Genomic DNA, 21,450 nt, shown 5'->3' with positions numbered 1-21,450 from the left:
TGGACCAGAGGGAATCGTCCTCCATATTTCTATTTTTATCTACTTTTTCTTAGGTAGAAAATATACAATTTTAACATTTGTTGATCCATTCTATAAAATAGAAATCTTAAGGGCATGGGAAGACTTAAATCGACATGTATGCAGTAATAAAAATATAATAAATCAAATGGTTGTGAAGGGGATCATATATGATCTTGGGCCAAGCAAGACTAAAAGAATGAAGAGCAACCTCAAGCCTAAAACACTTGTGATCTTTGAGCCTTTTGAAAATATATTTAATATCATTAAGTTGTTGTTTGGGATCTTTGAGTTGTTAGATCGTTGTATTGAAAGAGTGAAATCCTATGTAAATTTGTTGGGAATATTCTTTTATACTTAGTTTTGTTTAAATAAACATTTTGGAACCTTGTAGTCAAGAGTGTCGACACTGGGTTTCCTGGGGGTCGATACTTGCCTTTCTTTCTTTTCCTCTTATTGTTTCTGGTTTTAGTTGTCGACACTACCCCTTTTTGGTGTTGACACCGTGTGTGCTAAGTGTTCTAAGTGTTGCACAAATTATGTTATGTTTCCTAGGGTTGACACCACTTATTCCGAGTGTTAATACCACTTGATCCTTTTATCTTGCTGTGCTATTGCTTTTTGGTATCGACACTAGGGCTTTTAGGTGTTGACACCTTGTCTGGAGCAAAATTAAGCTTAGCCCATTGCTTTTCGGGGCCAGTGTCGACACCTGCGAGAAAACCAAAAAAATTTGTTTGCTGTGTTTTGATCACTTTTCTTTTGGAATTTTTGACTTTTCCTTGGTTGACTTTAGGGCATACACCTCACTTTTAACCTAGACTATAAATCGAACCTCACCTACTCTCTTTCCTCACTTTTCTTTCTCTTCTCTCTCTCATTTTCTCCTCTACACCGTACAACACCATATCTTTCTCCAAACTTTAACTTTTCACACTCAAATCTTCAGATCTACTCACTTAGAGGCATCTTCTCTCGTTGCTCCTTTGAGATAAAATGTAGAATTTGTCGAGGGTTTCGTTCTAATTAGAGCAAATCTTCGTTTCACTACCATCGACTTTTGGGGATTTTCCTTCCTCCTTCCTTTTTACTTTGAGATAGGGGTTTTCTTGATGACTTGTATGTTATTTAACTTGGTTATATGTTATTTTAGTAACTTGGGCTTTGAGAAAACTAGGGTTTTGGTTAATCTATGTACCAGTGGAAAAAGGGGATCTCTCATGAGCTTTGCTTGTTGTTCAACTTAAACGTCTCTTGTTGCTTTGTGAGATGATTTTTGGGAAGGAAATTGAGTTTGGAGATAAAGTCCTATTATTTTTATAAATGCATTAAGATGTGGTGATTTTTGGAAACCATGATGATTTTGGAAATATTGATATTGTGTTGCATTAAATTATTATTGTAATCTTTTAATTCTATATTAGAGATAACTATTTTGGTTGTCGGTGAAGAATAGCATTACCATGTGATAGAAAGTGCATGTGATTTAGGCAATTAAATTATTTACAAATTACAAATCTCATTTATCATATCATGGATTTGTGAACCTAATTCTTTGTACTTTGGTAATGTTTTTTTTGTTGAGAATACTCACATTGTTTTTCAGAAAGGGAAGTCAATGTGGTTGTGAATCCGTATAGAGGGTGTGGTTATGGATAATTAATTTGGTTAGAGACCCATGGTGAAAGTCTGAAAACTTGCACGGTCAGGTGCCAATTCTTTCCGGTTAGGAGCCAATAAAGTAGTTTTTGGTAGTGCTTTTATAGCATACTTGCAGATACTAGCCCTAGGGATTTACAGTGTTGTATTTATTGTCATGTTTTCTATTTAAAAGAAATGGAATATGGTTTTGGAACTCTTGCATGACATTACTTCAAAGGGCATAGCATTTCATATACATCTCGCCATATGATATTATTAAACATCATACATTTTATGTAGATATCCCTATTGGGCTTTTGTTCACCCTACATATTTTCAGGTGTTGACGGCGTGCCTCTACCAAGATGATAGCTTGGGAGGATCTTGGAGCTTAAGGCTCATTTTGTTTTTCTTTTCTTTTGTACAACCTTGGGCTTTGTTGTATTAGGCTTTTGACCAACTTTTGTTATAACCAGGCAATGTCTTGAAAATTTATAGCTTTTAAAGTATGAACTTGTATTTATTTAATGTTATTTCTTATAGATCATATGCTATAGATTCTTGTTCTAGGATCCATGAATGTATAAATGCATGTGATGCTATTTTGTATGGCACAAAGGACATTTACGAATGAAATATAGTTTTGAAAATGTTTCCAATATCAAATGATGGAGACTAAATTAGGGTTCTGTATGTTTAGTAAGATATATAGTGTATTGTTCGAAATCTATGTTTTTGGGGTGCTACAAATGCCCAAGCACGATGTTTGCGCCTAGAAATGTTAGGAGACCAAAGCACTAAGCCCAAGCGTGAGCTTGAGCTAAGCAGGTGTTCCATGGGTTGAACCACCCATACCAAACTTTCACTTAGATGAAAGAACTATAAAGAACAAGACATGAAGATCATGCACTTTCTCCTACTCATGGAAATGAGCATGAATGCTCGAATCCATGTGAGAAAGAAGGTGTGGGAAGAGATCACAAACATTCCATTGAAAGCTAAGAAAGACAAGCTAATCTATCAAATATAAAGATAAACCAAAGAAAAATGCAAGCATCTCTTTCTCCTATTCATCGAAAAGAGTATGAATACTCAAATCCATGTAATCAAAAGATGAAAGAAAAGAGGTATCAGCCATTTTTCAAAGGGGAAACCAAGCTTAGCTTCCAAGAGAGTTACTAATCTAAACAGAGAAAGAAAATAATGAAACTCAATGAAAATAGAAGAAATACAGACGTATTAAAACCTTCAATGCCTTGATTTATTTTCACTTGTAGCAATAAAGGTGCAACCACCAAAATTTCTCCTACCTAACATTATAAAGTGGACCAATTTGAATATATGGCCCCCTAATATTGTGAAAATCAACTTTGGATCAACTGTTCATTGCCTTCTGTGTGTGTGTGTGAGAGAGAGAGAGAGAGAGAGAAAGAGAGTTTGTTTATAGACTAGGCATAGATACCTCAACTTTTGTTTAAAGGCCATATTAGATCAAGCTAGTTCCAATTGCTTTGGCTAATTTTTGTTGCATTCAACATTTGCTTTGAAAGCAAGAATTTATATATATATCACTGGGAAACTTTCCATCCGTGTATTTGAGAGCAAATTGTTTTAAGAATTTTTGGAAGCAATTTACAAATGGTGAACTTCATTTTAAAGCACATATATACCAAGTTAGTGCATCAGCAACATGTACTGAATCTGAGCACTCAAAGTACACACATGCATAGCATACATGTGTTTTTCAAGTACTGATCATGATTGCTCATTCTAATGGCCCTTCCTGTAATCATGGGTAGTGAATACCGGGATCAACCTTAATGGTGTTCACCGACAGTAAATGTAACCATTAAACACCGAATGATATTGACAATTCTTTTCCCACACTGATGAAATAACATGATTTAAGTGTTTTTCATATCCATTTTATATATATTTTTAGAAGCATGGAAGACACTGTTTGGGCTCGTAAAGTCTATTGTGGATTCTGTTTTAATGATTCAAACCATTTATTTTGTGGAAGATTTCGTGTATTTCATCATCAAAAAAAATAAAAAATAAAAATAAAAAGTTAGGTCGATTGGATAATTTTAACCTATTCAATTTATCGTACTTGTTACAAGAAAAATGAGTAGTTTGTTTTTTAAAACGCAATTGTCATCTATTTTTAATAACAAATATAATAAATTAAATATGTTACGATTATCGCATAGACCAAATTTTTTGTATAGATGAAAAACACAAAATATCCAACAAAGTGAATGATTTAGATCATTGAAATGAACTCTTAGTTGACCTCACGGGCTTGAACAATGTAGGGGAGTAGGTGTAATATTTGGTTCCTTATGAAGACAGGATTTGGAAGGATTGAAGGTAGGGGAATGGTTGTTGAAACCTAAGTAGCTAATGCAGGGGAGCAGGTGTAATAGTTGGTTCCTTATGAAGAAAATGCCATGGAATGTTAGAGGTCTAACAAGACCAGAAAAAAGGAGGAAAATAAAGGCAATGATAAAAGATGGGGGAATGGATATAGTGCTATTACAAGAAACAAAAAGAAGTAGCATGGATGAAGAGTTCATTAAGCAGATGTGGCCATTTGAAAAGATGGACTTCGTGGGGGTGGATGCAGAAGGTACTGCAGGAGGTTTGTTATGCATTTGGAATCTAGATAGATTCAGACTTAAGGAGTGCTACAGTTCAAGACAGTTTGTTATGCTTTAAGGAATTGCTGAAGTGGATTTTCAATGCACTATAGTCAATATTTATGCCCCAAATGATGTAGTTAAAAGGAGGCAATTATGGGTTGCTCTGGGTAGGCTAAAAACCCATTACACTAATCCTTGGTGTGTAGGTGGAGACTTTAATAAGATTAGGTATATTAGTGAAAGAAAGGGATGCTCAAGATGGGACAGAGGCATGACTGATTTTAATGGGTTAATTAATCAGTTAAGTCTAGTGGACTTGCCTATGTTGGGAAGAAGTTTCACATGGTGTAATGCTCAAGATAGGGAGAGATGGAGCAGGATAGATAGGTTTCTCTTGATAGTAGGTGGCTTGAGGAATATTCATTTAAGCAATGGGGACTGTTTAGAAGTATATCTGATCATTGCCCAGTATTGTTAAAGGAAGATGTTAGAAATTGGGCTTCAAAACCATTTAGGTTTATTAAAGCTTAGTTACTCCATCCTAAGTTCAAAGTTAAAGTGAAGAAGTCCTGGGAGGAAGCTGTTGATCCAGGATGGGTTGGATTCAGACTAAAGAGGAAGTTAGCTAATCTGAGGGCCCATCTCAAAAGATGGAATTTTGAGGTTTTTGGAAATGTGGATGTTCAATTAAAGAGGGTAGAGGAGGAGTATCATTAATTTGATTTGGTAGTTGAATCAAGGACTCTATCTGAGTCTGAAATGATTAGAAGGAGGGTTATTAGAAGCTTAGTGTGGAATTTGAGTAGGAGAAAGGAGAGCATATGGCATCAAAAATCTAGAATTGTGTGGGCTAAATGTGGTGATAAGAATATAAGGTTTTTCCATATGATGACAAGTTCTAGGCAAAGGAAAATATGCTGGATTCAGTTGTGGAAGGGGGAGTGAGGTTGGTGGAACCAGATGGAGTTAAACAGGCAGTGTTTAATTACTTTGTAAGAAGATTTACTGAGGAGTGGTGTTCAAGGCCTAAACTCTCTAGCATATTTTCATCTATTAACTCTATGCAGAATGATAATCTGGTAGCAGCATTCGCGGAGCAAGAGATTTGGGAAGCTATACATGATTGTGATAGGAATAAAGCTCCTGGGCCAGATGGGTTTAACATGGCTTGCATTCAAAAATGCTGGAAGATAATGAAGAGTGAAATTCTGCAGCTCATGACTGAATTTCATGAGAATGGGAAGCTGGTCTCAGGGTTTGAATATTTTTTTTTATTTTTTTATTTTTTTATCACTTTGATACCAAAGAAAGAGAACCCAAGTGACTTAGGCAATTACAGGCCAATCAACCTTGTTAGTTCAGTTTATAAAATTCTAGCTAAAGTTTTGTCTGGAAGGCTAAAGGTAATAATGCCATCAATTACTAGTGAAGTCCAGTCAGCGTTTTTGGGGGGAAGGTTTATTCTAGATGGCATATTAATTACTAATGAAGTGGTGGATTGATGGAAATCATCTAGAAGGAGAGGAATTATTTTAAAATTGGACTTTGAAAAGGCTTATGATTTAGTAAAATGGGAATTCCTTTTTTCAATGATGATGAATTTTGGTTTTGGGGAAAAATGGGTGAAGTGGATCAAAACATGCATATCAGCAGCTAAGATTTCTATATTGGTAAATGGCTCTCCATCTGCTGAATTTATACCTCAAAAAGGGCTTAGGCAGGGTGATCCATTATCACCATTCTTCTTTAACATTACTGCTGAAGGTTTGAATTTGCTGATTGAAAGGGCAAAGGAGTTGGGTTATTTAAGAGGGGTAACTATAGGGTCTAATGAGTTGAAGGTCTCTCATTTGCAATTTGCAGATGATACTGTTATTTTTTGTGCAGTGGATAGAGTGGAATTAGTCACTATAAAGAGAATCTTAAGGTGTTTTGAGTTAATGTCTAGGTTAAAAATTAACTTCCACAAGAATGTGTTGAGTGGGGTTGGTGTTAATGAGGAGGATATCAAAGATTTTGTCTCAGTTCTGCATTGTCATAGCCAAAAGCTTCCTATTACTTATTTGGGTATACCTCTTGGGACAAATCCAAGAAGAAAGAGCATTTGGAAACCAGTGATTGAGAAAGGCAAGAAGAAATTGGCTTCATGGAAAGGAAAAATGCTCTATTTTGCTGGTAGAATCACATTAATTAAGGCAGTTCTATCTAGTCTACCATTATATTTCCTATCAATTTTTAAACTACCTGTGGGTGTGGCTAAGCAGTTAGAGAGGATTCAGGAAACCTTTTTGTGGGGGAGATTCTGATATAAAGAAGAAACTTCACATGGTCAACTGGAGGGAGATATCAGTAAGCATTGAGAAAGGGGGTTTGGGGGTAAGAAATCTTGGAGAGGTCAATGATTGTCTTCTGCTTAAATGGTGGTGGCGGTTTGGGTTAGAGGACAGAGCTCTGTGGAACAGATTATTTGCTATAAGTATGGTGTGGTAGGGGGTAGGTGGGTTCCTTTTAGTTCTACTACTGTTTCAGTGTCCAAGGTTTGGAGTGATATCCTCAAACTTGTTAATAGAAGACTTGCAGTGGTTGAGTTTAATTTATTAAACCTTAAAATATCAATAAGGAATGGGGGTAGAATTCAGTTTTGTAATGATAAGTGGATGAACAACTTATGCCTAAAGAAGAAGTTTCCTAGATTGTATAACTTGTCAGAGGAGAAATGTAGCACTGTTCAGCAGATTTACTAGAAGAGGGGTCATTCAAATGAGTGGAACTTAATGTTCATAAGATCACTGTTTGCTTGGGAGCAAGATGAGGTAAAAAGATTGTATGAGTTGCTTAGAGTAGCCCCTAATCTCTCTTTGGAGTCTAAGGATTATTGTCTGTGGGGGGCCAATCTAGAATGGTCATTTACAGTAGCAGCAGCCTGTGAGTGGTGGATGTCTTCAAAAGGTCCAACTCTCAGTGTTACTAAGGCCTTGTGGAAAAATCTTACTTCTCCCAAGGTAAAATTTTGTGGCTGGTTAGCTTGGAGAGGGAGACTTAAAACTGCAGTTGTGTTAAAAGATTTAGGAGTGTTAAATGAGAAATCAGATTCACTGTGTATGTTCTGTAAATCAGAGGAGGAGACAGTTCATCATCTGATGTTGTTTTGCCCATTTGCATGGAAGGTGTGGACTAATATGATGAAGTGGTGGGGTCTGGTGTGGGTATTACCTAGTTCAATTGAGGATCTACTGCTCTGGTGGTCAAGAGTCAAATTCAATAAAGTGATTCTTAGATTGTGGAAAGTGGTACCTTTAGCTGTTTTGTGGTCATTATGGAAAGCAAGGAATGATGGTCTTTTTTGTGGCAAACTAGTAAATTGGATTGAATTAGCAGAGTTGGTGAAGGTAAGGGTAGCCCTTTGGAGAAATTGAATATTGTGGAGATGCAGTATTTAGTGTAGGAGATAGTCACTAATCTGCATCAGATTATGGCTTGTACTGGAATTAGCAAGTTGCCTTTTGGCTGATGTTTTGTGTTGATGTAACGCCCCAAAAATAATTCAACATGAACTACTCACATTAATAAACATTTGCTAAACAATGACAATGATCCTTCCATCTTCCTATGTAAATAATAAATGAGTTTAATACAAAAGTTCCATACGCGGTATACATTCACAACATAAATGAATACATGAACCTATAGCATGTGAAACATCTAATCTCGAAAACAAATAAATGCCCTTAAGGGCTTACATCTTCCAAGGCAATAACCCGGTTACATAAAATGGTCTCTCGGACCCATACACATTAGCCATTGGCTTTACAAAATTCACAACAAAAATAAAAGAGCTATTTACTCTTTCACAAAAATATCTACGCCCTCAGTTTAGCGGGATCACCACATCTTTACCTGCACCAAATCCCATAGGGGTGAGCATAAAGTCCAGTAGAGAATTCTAACAAAGTATATGCAGTTATGCAATTCCTAATAAAAATGCAAATATCAATGCTATGTCATGCACTTTTAAGGAAAATATCATTTCATACTCTTTTGAAGATTTCAAATCCTCAATTAAAAACTTGCAATCTCAACACATTTCAAACTTCCAGTTTTAATCAATAGGGGTGGTAAATACGACACTGATAATCCCTAGGTTGGTGTCTGCAAGTAGATTCTACGAGTTCTACCAAACTGTCTTTTGTACCGGTATTAACCAGAAAGCTCGACACCTATCCGTGCGGTTTTCTAGTCTTTCACCATGGACACTCAGGCCAACTTAACAAGATTCATCTACACCCCCTAACTGGACTTACCACCATATTTAACCCTTGCACATTTCCATAAATCATATCACCACGTTATTCCTTTCATGAAATAAATATCTTCAATCAGAATTTACAATGAAAAAATGATAATTAAATGAATACGCAACGCAATGAATTTCTATAACTCATAACATTTCTCCATTCAAGTAACATGGCAACGATATTGAATAAATACATTTCTTATTTTCTTTCTTCAATGTTATTTCACAAAATAACATATATACCTTCAACTCATAGTAATTCCCGCAATCCATGGCACATACCAATTTCCCATTCCTCAATCTTACATGCTCATGTAGTATGTAATAACTTCATAAATAATTTCTCATTTTCAAAGGCCTCTACAATAACATCAACAATCACATTTTTCCATTATTTCTTTTCATTACTCTACCCCAAGATAACCATATGTTATCTACATTTAGCCACAATTTCACTTTTCACAATTCTTAGCAATAGAGTCTCATCAATACAACATGTAATGTTTTCCAATGGTAATTCTCACAATCCATAATGTACAACAATTATCTTCTTCTACTTAAATATTTCCATATATTCAACAATAGTTTTAAAATAAGTCCTTCACTCTTTTATATCAAGTAAATTATCATATCTTTACATCACATTGTGAAATCCACAATCATTTACTTAATTAAACACAAGAAAAAGAAGAATTTGATAGTTTGCCTCATATTTTCGAAAACCCCTAATTTCTAGGGTTCCTTCTCAAAACCCGAAACACCTCCCATTTTCATGTGAAAGCTCATCAAAAATCATATATTTTTTTTAATTATATCATACGTAAAAGGCTTTAAGGATCAACTTAGAACATTTAAACTTTAAACCCTCATTTTGAAAAATTTCATCACTTTGAAACAAAAACTAAAATTTCATAATGGAACCAAGATAAACATAAAATTAACATTTAACTTTGCAAAACATGTATATATGACTCAAGAATACCCCTACCTCAAGCTTGATGAAGAGAGAGAGGAGATGGAACCCTAGCTTTGATGAAAGATTCTCCAACTTTTCACAACACCAAGAGGAGTTCAAGCTTGATCTTCAAGATTTAGAGAGAGAGATGATGATCTAGACCCAAGATTTGCAAGAATCAAAGTGTTTTGGGTGTTTGATGATGTTTTCTAGAGAGAAGGAGGAGAGAATAGGGTTTAGCGAGAGAGAGAGATACCCAAAAATGAGATACAATTTGGCCAAAAAGAGAAATAAAAAAAGAGCCTCGGATCTGGGCCTTTCCCGCACGTGCGGAGCCCACTCCCGCATGTGCGGCAAGTGCTTCCCACACGTGCCGCCATCACTCCTGCATGTGCGGCAACTCCCTGCACTTACTCACGCACGTTCTTTTTTAGCAGTGTGCAACCCATTGAAAAATCCCCTCTCCCCACACGTGCGGCTTGGCCTCTCGCACGTGCGGCCTCCACCCTGCACGTGCGGCCTCCACCCTGCACATGCGGCCTGGAGCCCCGCACGTGCGGCCCTGGCCCAGCAGTCCAAAATTCTCCGGTTCTGCCCCTGGGCACCACGGACTCAACCGTACCCTCTCCGGGTTGGGTGAAATTCAATCACCGAACAAAAACGAGAATGAGAACTTTAATTAAGTACGACCTCCGAACGTTCCGAACCCAACGAGCTAAAGAACGAAGTGAAGAGGAAAGAAAAAGAAAAAGAGGAAAAAGACCCGGTCGCTATAGTTGAGTTACAGAGGCACAACCACTACTGTTCTGGGAATGTCTGTGGTGTTAGTGTTTCTTTTGGTCTATGAAGAAAGGTGTACTTCAGGGGAGCTTCTGTGGTATTACTACTGCCTCTGCTGTTTTGTTGTGGGAGCTGGTGTGGTATTATTTCTGCCTCTGCGTAGCTGCCACTGCCTTTGCTACTCTAGGAGTGTTTGTGGTCATTACAGGGGAGTTTCTGCAGTTCTGTTTTACAGGGGAGCTTTTATTGTAGTGTTGCTGCTACTCTGGTGCTTTGCTATTGCTTTGTTTTGTTTTTCTTCTTCTTTTTGTGATGTTTCAATTGGTTCCTCACCAATCTTGGGTTTGTCCCAGCTTTGTTGTTGTAAGGTGGCTTGTTTTCTGCTTTTTCATCAATAAAGTTGTTTGCTTATCAAAAGAAAAAAAAAAGAAAAAAGAAAAAGGGCTTGAACAATGCCATCTAGTTTAAATCATGGACAAGAGGGAATCGTCCTTCATATTTCTATTTTTATTTTCTTTTTCTTAGATAGAGAATATACAATTTTAACCTTTGTTGATCCATTCTATAAATAGAAATATTAAGGGCATAGAAAGACTTAAATCGACATGTATGCAGTAATAAAAATATAATAAATCAAATGGTTGTGAAGGGGATCATATATGATCTTAGGCCAAACAAGACTAAAAGAATGAAGAGCAACCCCAAGCCTGAAACACTTGTGATCTTTGAGCCTTTTGAAAATATATTTAATATCACTAATTGTTGTTTGGGATCTTTGAGTTGCTGGATCGTTGTATCGGAAGAGTGAAATTCTATTTAAATTTGTTAGGATTATTCTTTTATACTTAGTTTTGTTTAAATAAACATTTTGGAACCTTGCAGTACTTGCAAGAGTGTCGACACTGGGTTTCCTAGGGTCGACACCTGCCTTTCTTTCTTTTCCTCTTGTTGTTTCTAGTTTTGGTTGTCGACACTACCCCTTTTGGGTGTTGACATCGTGTGTGCTGAGTGTTGCACAAATTATGTTATGTTTCCTAGGGTTGACACTGCCTATTTTGGGTGTCGACACTGCCCGTTCCTTTTATCTTGCTGTGTTATTGCGTTTTGGTATCAACACCAGGGGTTTTAGGTGTTGACACCTTGTCTGGAGCAAAATTAAGCTTAGCCCATTGCTTTTTGGGGCCAACACCCCTCCTCTGGGTGTCGACATGTGCGAGAAAACCAAAAAAAATTATTTGCTGCGTTTTGATCACTTTTCTTTTCGAATTTTTGACTTTTCCTTGGTTGACTTAAGGGCATATACCTCATTTTTAACCTAGACTATAAATAGAACCTCACCTACTCTCTTTCCTCATTTTTCTTTCTTTTCTTTCTCCCATTTTCTCCTCTACACCGTACATCACCATATCTTCTCCAAACTCTAACTTTTCACACTCAAATCTTCAGATCTATGCACTTAGAGGCATCTTCTCTCTTTGTTCCTTCGAGATAAAATGTAGAGTTTGTCGAGGGTTTCGTTCTAATCGGAACAAATCTTCGTTTCACTACCATCGACTTTTGGGGATTTTCTTTCTTCCTTACTTTTTGCTTTGAGATAGGGGTTTTCTTGATGACTTGTATGTTATTTAACTTGGTTGTGTGTTATTTTAGTAACTTGGGCTTTAAGAAAACTAAGGTTTTGGTTAATCTATGTACTAGTGGGAAAAGGGGATCTCTCATGAGCTTTGCTTGTTGTTCAATTTAAATGTCTATTGTTGCTTTGTGAGATGGTTTTTGGGAAGGAAATTGAGTTTGGAGATAAAGTCCTATTCTTTTTATAAAAGCATTAAGATGTGGTGATTTTTGGAAACCATGATGATTTTGGAAATATTGATATTGTGTTGCTTTAAATTATTATTGTTATCTTTTAATTCTATATTACAAATAACTATTTTGGTTATCAGTGAAGAATGGCATTACCATGAGATAGAAAGTGCATGTGATTTAGGCAATTAAATTATTTACAAATTACAAATCTCATTTATCATATCATGGATTTGTGAACCTAATTCTTTGTACTTTGGTAATGTTTTTTGTTGAGAATACTCACATTGTTTTTCAGAAAGGGAAGTCAATGTGGTTGTGAATCCGTATAGAGGGTGCGGTTATGGATAATTAATTTGGTTAGAGACCCATGGTGAAAGTCCGAAAACCTGCGCGGTCAGGTGCCAATTCTTTTCGGTTAGGAGCCAATAAAGTAGCTTTTGGTAGTGCTTTTATAGCATACTTGCAGATACTAGCCCTAGGGATTTACAGTGTTGTATTTATTGTCATGTTTTCTATTTAAAAGAAATGGACTACGGTTTTGGAACTCTTGCATGACATTACTTCAAAGGGCATAGCATTTCATATACATCTCACCATATGATATTATTAAACATCATACATTTTATTTAGATATCCTTATTGGGCTTTTGTTCACCCTACATACTTTCAGGTGTTGACGGCGTGCCTCTGCAAAGATGATAGCTTGGGAGGATCTTGGAGCTTAAGGCTTATTTTGTTTTTCTTTTCTTTTGTACAACCTTGGGCTTTGTGGTATTGGGCTTTTGACTAGCTTTTGTTGTAACTAGGCAATGTCTTGAAAATTTATAGCTTTTAAAGTATGAACTTGTATTTATTTAATGTTATTTCTTATAGATCATATGCTATAGAATCATGTTCTAGGATCTATGAATGTATAAATGCATGTGATGCTATTTTGTATGGCGTAAAGGACATTTATGAATGAAATATAATTTTAAAAATGTTTCTAATATCAAATGATTGAGACTAAATTAGGGTTTTGCATGTTTAGTAAGATATATAATGTATTGTTCAATATCTATATTTTTGGGGTGTTACAAAGCCCAAGTACGATGCTTGGGCCTAGAAACATTAGAAGACCAAAGTACCAAGCCCAAGCGCGAGCTTGGGTTAAGCAGGTGTTTCATGGATTGAACCACCCCTACCAAATGTTCACTTAGATCAAAGAACTATAAAGAACAAGACATGAAGATCAAGCACTTTCTCTTATACATGGAAATGAGCATGAATGCTCGAATCCATGTGAGGAAGAGGATGAGGGAAGAGATAACAACCATTCAATTGAAAGTAAAGAAAGACAAGCTAATCTATCAAATATAAAGATTAACCAAAGAAACATGCAAGCATGTCTTTCTCCTATTCATCGAAGAGAGTATGAATACTCAAATCCATGTAATCAAAAGATGAAAGAAAAGAGGTATCGGCCATTTTTCAAAGGGGAAACCAAGCTTAGCTTCCAAGAGAGTTACAAATCTAAATAAAGAAAGAAAATAATGAAACTCAATGAAAATAGAAGAAATTTACTTCTCTACATCATGGAAATAGGCATGAAATACAAAAATCCATGTAAAAATAGGTTGAGAGAACAGATTTCATCTATTTTCCAGGAGGAAGCCATGCTTGGCTTCCAAAGAAAGTGCAAGAAAGCTATAAATGCAAAGATAATAAAATTTAAAGCATTATAACTAGGATTTGGCTAGAATCCACTATACAGGCCCTTATTTAACTAGAAAAACTAGGAAATAAAGCAATAAATAGTGTTTGGCTACCAAGAAAATGAGAGAGAAAGTGATTAGAAAGTTCAAGAAAATGGAAATAACATAATTCAACTCAAGATATTATGGGAGGGGGGGGGGTATGACGAAGACCTCTAGGTAACCTCAGGCCTAACACATCAATAATATCAATATAAACAATATAAGTAGTGTTTGGGAGAAGAGAAAGGGAAAGAGAAGAAAAGGAAAGGAAAGAAAGTAACAAAAAGTAAAAAGTACCTTAAGCTAAGAGAGGAAGTGTAGACACCTCATTTGACTGTCCCTAAGACTTCGGGCATTTACAAGCATCCCGATGATGAAATGGTAAAATATTTTATCTTTAGAATGTTTAAGGATGTTTGGAGTTACTGTATGAACCTGTTTTGGCCAAAAATTAACTTTTTGCGAAAATGAACATCTTACTACTGGACCCATTTTAGCCGAAAATCAAATTCTTAACCCTGAGAAAGAGGAGAAAGCCCAGTTGTCCTTTGATCAAAAGTATTTTCCAAAATTAATGGTCAGTTTAATCAAAAACATTAATCAGAATGCAATTCGGGCTTATTTGTGTCGTTAGCAAGCTAAGGTTATGGAACCCCGCACTTGTGCATGCATGCATGGCACATGTACCAATACAAAGTGTGCGTCCACAGGTTATTTGTGTGCATGCACAATCGTTGTGCGTGTGCACATCGTAATGTCGTAGAGCCAGGTATAAAAACTCAATCTTGGTGCTTTTTTTGTGGAAAGAGCAAAGAAGAAAGTGATTAAACCTAGAAGGGTTCCAAAGCCTCCCCTTAACTCTATAAATAGAGCCTCTCCCTCTCTCTTTGAAAGGGTTAAGAAATTGAGCCACTTTTTGATATTTCAAGAGAGAAACACCACCATTCTCCCTCCTTTTGCCTTAGCTCCGAAATTTCCATGACCTAAAGAAACTCTAGACCTCTGAAAAACATCTAAGGACTGAAAAGCTCAACCCTAACTCGGAATCCAAGCTTGTGGGAGGCTTGCAAGTAAAGAACTCAACTTTTCTCGCTTTCTTTCGTGTTTTCTCTTCAATCCAGTTTTGGTTTTAGGGTCTAGTGGAGTCTTTGTGTTGCACGGTCTTTGGATCGATTCCAGGCTTGCCTTTATATGATCATCAAAAAGTTATTTCTTTGAATTATTTTTAAAAGAGCGACTAAGCACTTATGTCCCTAAAAGATAGCATCGCTTTGATCTAGTCAAGATGAGGACTTCCCTTCATTACCTAAGTTTATTAATGTTATTCCATTCATTTCAAGTTTGACTTAGCTTCCCTTTTCTCATTCAATTAGATCTTTTTGAAGCTTTAAAAAGCGTGTTAGTTCTTTTTTTTTCTTTTCTTTTGTTTTAGAAATCTTGGGATTTAATACAATTAGCTTTGGCACCGTGAAGTATCCAAAATCACCAGTTTTATTGTTGATAAAAAAAATAAAAAATGGGAGGGGTATTCTAATGTCCAACTCGACTTGAAAGAAAACAAATAAATCAAAAACAAAATGAGAAAAGATACGACTTTGACTGCTTTGAAAAGATCAATGCCAGATTTCTAACTCACTTGAGTCTTTTGACTTATTTTATTACTACCAGATCCACGAACAAAACCAATTTTCAATAGGCAGGTTACTATGCATTTGGTGGCATCCCTTTTGCAAGATCCCTTTCATCATCCTTCTAGATCATAAATTCCCTTAAGCTAACGTGGTTATTCTCAGTACTTAAGCCATTTTGAAATCAGCCCATGTCAATTTGCCTTGCTCCTTTTTTTCTTCTTTTCTCTTCTTTTTCGAACAAGGCCCCTACAAACCTGTCTTTATCCATTCATGTTTGATTTTCCTTTTCTTGGACTTTTCATGTAGCGTCGTGTAGCCGTGGACAGGAGAGTGTAGTGAATTTTAGCCTCTTTGGTTTCAAACCATTGTTGCTTGATAACCTTATCTCATACGTATAGTTTGTGTGCTTAATCCATGCCTTTCCGATCATTGGCCTAATCTGCCTTGCCTCATATTCCTCTAACTTTGGGTACTTCTCTATTTCAAGCCTTGTTTGATTTTGTGTCTGTCCATCCCCGTCGCTTGGCTCTTTGTTGCCAGTGTCACTTCATTCTTCTTCCTCGAAATTGCTCCTCCATCCTTGATTCTCAACATATTGATGCCCATCAAAATCATTGAGGTGGCCTGGAAGAATATTTTTTATGGCATTTATCTCCAACAAGTCTATGTCCAAAGACTTGGGTAGCCCCACTTCCGGCTTCGATTCGCTAGTGAGCACAACATATTTGCTAGGATTGTATGCCTTCGTGAGTTGTTCTTGCTTTTGCACTGGCACTTTTTCAGCTGGTTTGACTCTGCCAAACACAAAATCCAACCACCCATTTTTGGTAAATCCCTTCCCTTCTTTTGGCAACTCTAACTGGTTTAACTTCTCTTCCAGTATGACTAGCACTTCTCTTTGCATCACGAAATCCCACATTGGGCTTGTTTGCATCATGAAAGTCCAATATGGATCAGGCTTATTTTATTTATAACTCTTTTTGAATAAGATCTACCCATATTTCCTCAGGCATAGGCACCATTGGCTTGTGTAGGTTAGTTGACGTGATGTATTGGCTAGGGTTGAAGGTTGCCGAGGTGGTTTTTTGAGGCCCCTAACCTTTGTAAAACCTATTAAGTCCTTGACCTTTGAATTATTTCAATATAGACCCTCAAATCCTTATTTGTTTTCAATTCTAGTTATAGAGTCGATTATGCGCGCCAACTGAAAACTCGAAAACCCTAATTGAACTCGGAGCTCAAGGATCATTTCCAAACCCCTAATAATAATTAAATTAATTTTCTAAATATATTTTCATATAAGAAGATCCTAGGTTTCCGGTTCTCAGTATGAGTCACCGTTTAATCCGAAATAAAGAAACTTTAACCAAATTGAATTTTCAAATCCTAATTATATTAAACACTACACTTAATTAAATGTTCAACTTCATAAATTAAGATTTTGGCCCTCACATTTTTCTTGAATCACATTTTGACGCCAAACTTGTACCATTATATACATATATGTACTTTTAATCATATCTAATTCTTTTTTTTACACAAATATCTTCCAATTAAATACCATTTGTACAAAAAAAAATAAAAAAATAAAACAAATCGCCCAAAATTCCTTGCACATAGGCCGGCCACCCTCTTGTATATATATATATATATATAGATATGAACTTTTGAGACAAATTTGCTTGATTTAGAGAAGAAAATTTGACCTAGGGTACAAATAGATTATATATTAATATATATATATATATATTGTACTTGTAACCAATCCAACTTTGATTAAACCTAATCCTAACTAGATCATGTTTGAAGCTGTAATTAAGGCTCTAATCATCATACATTCCATTCCATCCTAACTAAATCCAACCCTATTCCGTTGAATTGGAACTAAGGACATTTTGGACCTTTCATCATTCTTTTTTCTCTATAAATACACCAATCCTCTCTACACTTTTGAGCACAAACACAATCACACACTTACATTTTGGCTTACAAAGAGAGGATAGGATAGGAAGAGAAATAGAGGGAGGGAGAGAGCTTTGGTGATAGAGGGGAGTAAAGAGAAGAAGCCTTGTGAAAACTCTTTAGTTTAGGCAACAAGTAAGCAACATCACCATCTTTCCTTCTATTTGCTTTTTCAAATACATGTTATTAGAGATTTAAAACCACATTTTCAGATGTGTTGTAATGGTATTCATGGATTCAAAATGGATGAATTGGGCTTTAATCCTTCTTTATTCATATTTCCTTTTAATAGATGCAAATTACATTTTTCTTCCCATATCTCACATTATTTCCAAAGGCATAGCATCACTCTAAAAATCTAAGTTATTGATACATTATTTAGTATGTTTTTATCACAAAAGAAGTGAAAATTTTCCCTTAGTCGGCTTCTTTTCCCACCAATCTTCTTATTTTGAGTATTGTGCATGAAAAGTCTATTTTTCAGCCAACTTTCGAAGATTATAGAAACATATAGAAAAATATTCAAGACCTAGGTTTTATGTCCAAAACTTCCTTAAAGAGTTAGCTTTCATGGAAAATTGGTTTCATTAAAAAAGAGTGAGCGCTTTGTAAGAAAATCCAATTTTTGTAACGGTCGACGAATCTGAACAACGCTGAAGTGTTTCTTAAATAATTAAAATTCTAGGAAAGCTATTCCATTTCTAAAACATGTTCTGAAAATTAGATAAAATTCTCTACGAATCATAGGAAGGCCAGGTTTGGAAAAAAAATTTGAAATAGCCCTTTTGATTTTAATCTTTAAGTAATACTGAATTTGGAAATTCTATTTTGCATTGGTATTTTATGCTCTTGTGTTCATGAATGTGCTTATTAATATATGATCATGTCTTGGTATGATATTACTTATTTCATGGTTATATACCTTTTATTTTAGTCCTTCGATAATGCTCACATTTATACAAATTTATCCTTGTGTTACTTGCTTGTACTAACTAACTTAAAACATTGATCTAAACGAAAAATTTAATTGGAGTGGTAATGGGTTTTCGATGACTCGAATAATGAAGAGATGATAATGTGTTATGTATGGATTGATGGAATGTGCTCCATAATTAAAGGTTAAGTCTTGCGCAAGCAGATATGGCCTAAGCCCTAAAATGGAACGGACGTATTCAGAACCTGGATGAATTGGCCTTCACCTTTTGTACCTAAGCTCCCAAACCTGGAATTTTTTTGGTTGTGATAGAGTGGGCCTTAACTTAGTTTTCATTGTTAAAGGTTTCTTAATCCCCCTGTAAAAATTAAGTGGCGACACTTTGTTGGTCAAAACAAGTCGGTGTGGAATGCATGCCTTAGACTCGAAAAAGGCCCAGTGCCTACAGTTGGCAACTCTGCTAGAGAATTAAGTTAGCTTGACTTGAAAATTTCTATTTTATGAAATTAGTGGTTAATTGTTAATTGCATTGCATCATTTTAGGACTAAGGAAACCTACTTTGTTGCACGATATCCTGAACACTATTCGTAGGTTATGTTATGTCAATAAAGCAAGTGTTAAATTATACTATTAGTACTGTTTGATCATTCCCTTCTAGGATGAGAGGTATATTGATAGTACTAACTGATGTACCATTTTGCGACCAAGCCTACCTTTTGCATATAGAGAGCATTAGCACCTTCCAAACTACGACATGGCAACCCTACCCCCAAAGAGGCATAAATTCAAATTATATACTTATGCGGCATCTTGTCTTTAATGGAAATGATTTGATTTGATTCTGGGGATCAATGGTTAGAAAAATTGTGATTTTATTCCAAAAAAAAGAAAATTTGGGAAATCTGATATGATAGTGATTTGATTCTGGGGTAATCTGAATTATTCTGGGGAGTGATTCAATTCCAAAATTTTTGAGGGGTCATATTAGGCAGTGATTTGATTTGATTTGATTTTGATTCTGTCAATCAGTGGTAAATTAGGGGGTAGTTTCCCAATTTAAAGGATCAGAGGTTGGATTTGAAATCTTACCTTAGTGATCAATTGAAAATTATTGCCTCTTTAAAATTTAAATCCCTAAGAAAATATGTGATGAAAAGAGAACTTCAAAAAAAAAAAAAAGGAAAAAGAAACCATTTCCAATTTAAGTAGAGTCTTCGAGATTATGTGTGATCTTGGATGCTAACCATGTGATTATGTATGTTTTTGAATTCATATATATTCATCACAGGAAAATCTGTTCGGTATTCTGTAATAAACTGAAATTGAGGGCCATAGAGGCGACATAAACTAAAACTTACTGTACCATTATGATTAGTATAATTTTTAGAGCCTACGGTGAAATTTAATTAAAAACTAATTCGAATCAAATTAATTAGATTAAATTGATAAGAACTAAGTGGAGATGATTAGCCCTAATCAAACTTAATTAAACTAAGCTAACTACCTTATATATATATATATATATTTGTGTGGGTATGCGCGTGCTAAACACACTTTGAGCTCATAAAACCTTGCAAAACTTGCTGAGATAGCATATATATATATATAGAGAGAGAGAAGTGAGAATTCAAGGGAAGAATGAGGAAAACTAAAGAATTAGCTCAAGGAAATTGAAGATTTGTGAAGAACAACTCAAACTCTTGCTAATTGAGCTATATTGAAGCTCATATGTGAGTGTTTGAACCATAATTCATGAATTTGAGCCACTTAATTATAGGTTCAAGGTGAATATGTAATGAAGTGTATGAATTGAGCTAGGATTGTAAGAATTGAGATCAATTTGCACATGCATGAATTTGTTATGAAATCTTGTCGTAGAGTATGAATCATACAATCCATGTGGAATTGAGAATGGTTTGACACATGCATGCATGACTTGCTATTTTTGAAGTCCAATTTTAAGTTCAAAAGCTTGAAGATGCAAGGTATAGAAGATTGTTTTTCAAATATAAAGTTTAAGGCTTAAATTTCGTTGAATTCATGGACATTTGAGTTATGGGTTGAAGTTATCCTTAAATATGTGTTTTGGGGAGTGTTTATACACAAATGAACAAGACATGCATGAGTTTGGAACCTGAATGTGAGTTCGAAGCTCAAAATAGAATTATGGAAATTGCAAAAATTCAGCAGACCACTCCAACGACCAAAAGATGGCTCAAGCGCACAATTCGAGCATCCAATACTTTTGTAGACATTGGAGGTTTACTTGAGCAACTGAAAGACCGCTCGAGCGACTACCCTTTATTTTCAGTCTTGGCTTGAGCGACCAAGAAGTTGGCTCGAGTGTAAAATAAGAGCATCCAAAACTTTTGCAGACTGAGGGGTTCACTCGAGCGACCATTGTTGCACTTGAGCAAAGTGCCCTGTTTTAGGAAACTGTCACACCCAGAACTCGCCCCTAAAAGTTTGGGCATGACCACCTCAGAAAACAGACACAAAACCTGATGAATATAATCTATGGGGCCTGAACGGAAGCATTTAATAGTATATAATAGCGTTAAAAAAAAAAAAAAATAATAATAATATCCATTGAGCTTCCACTACTATGCCAGGATCACAAACAAAACATAATGCAAATAAATATACAGTGACGTGCACCTGAAGGTAGCTATGTACATATACATATACGCCGATCTTAACAGACATTTAGGGTACAAATTAAAACTTAGTAAAACTCCATAACTTGAACGATCAACATCTAAGAGCTTAGATACTCAGGGTTTGACAACTGGGTAACAAAAGCCACAAGTGAAGGTTGTTCTCCAGGTTGAGTGCCTACAGAAACAAACATAAAATAGAGTGAGTCAAGCTCAGTGAATAATAATACATAACAATTCAATGCTCAACGTGAATTATAATCCATATCCGTGTGTTTATCAATAAAAAGAACATATGGTTTATTTGTTTCTGTATGTATAGCAAAGTATCTTTTTCAGAAAACTTGTCATATCTTGAATATTCAGGGTTTCATAGTGCATCTAGGCATT

The 21,450-nt window shown here is 35.6% G+C and overlaps 2 protein-coding genes across 2 annotated transcripts; both read left to right on the top strand.

The window, feature by feature from the left end:
• The first annotated feature begins 4,164 nt into the window (after positions 1-4,164).
• Positions 4,165-7,048, top strand: LOC145805716 (uncharacterized). Its single transcript, XM_082900898.1, has 6 exons — positions 4,165-4,303; positions 4,415-4,752; positions 4,851-5,000; positions 5,207-5,551; positions 5,933-6,479; positions 6,795-7,048. The coding sequence occupies exons 1-6, from the start codon at positions 4,165-4,167 to the stop codon at positions 7,046-7,048; spliced, it is 1,773 nt and encodes a 590-aa protein (XP_082757024.1).
• Positions 7,049-7,078: 30 nt separating this feature from the next.
• Positions 7,079-10,585, top strand: LOC145805715 (uncharacterized). The gene is made up of 2 exons (XM_082900897.1): positions 7,079-7,693; positions 10,403-10,585. Exons 1-2 carry the CDS (start codon positions 7,079-7,081, stop codon positions 10,583-10,585), a joined length of 798 nt encoding a protein of 265 aa, XP_082757023.1.
• Positions 10,586-21,450: the final 10,865 nt, after the last annotated feature.

This window comes from Camellia sinensis, chromosome 13 (genome assembly GCF_055761805.1).
Source record: "Camellia sinensis isolate YWXY chromosome 13, ASM5576180v1, whole genome shotgun sequence".
NCBI classification, from domain to species: Eukaryota; Viridiplantae; Streptophyta; class Magnoliopsida; order Ericales; family Theaceae; genus Camellia; species Camellia sinensis.
Note: the sequence above shows the minus strand (reverse complement) of the source record. Positions and strands in the feature narration are given on the sequence as shown.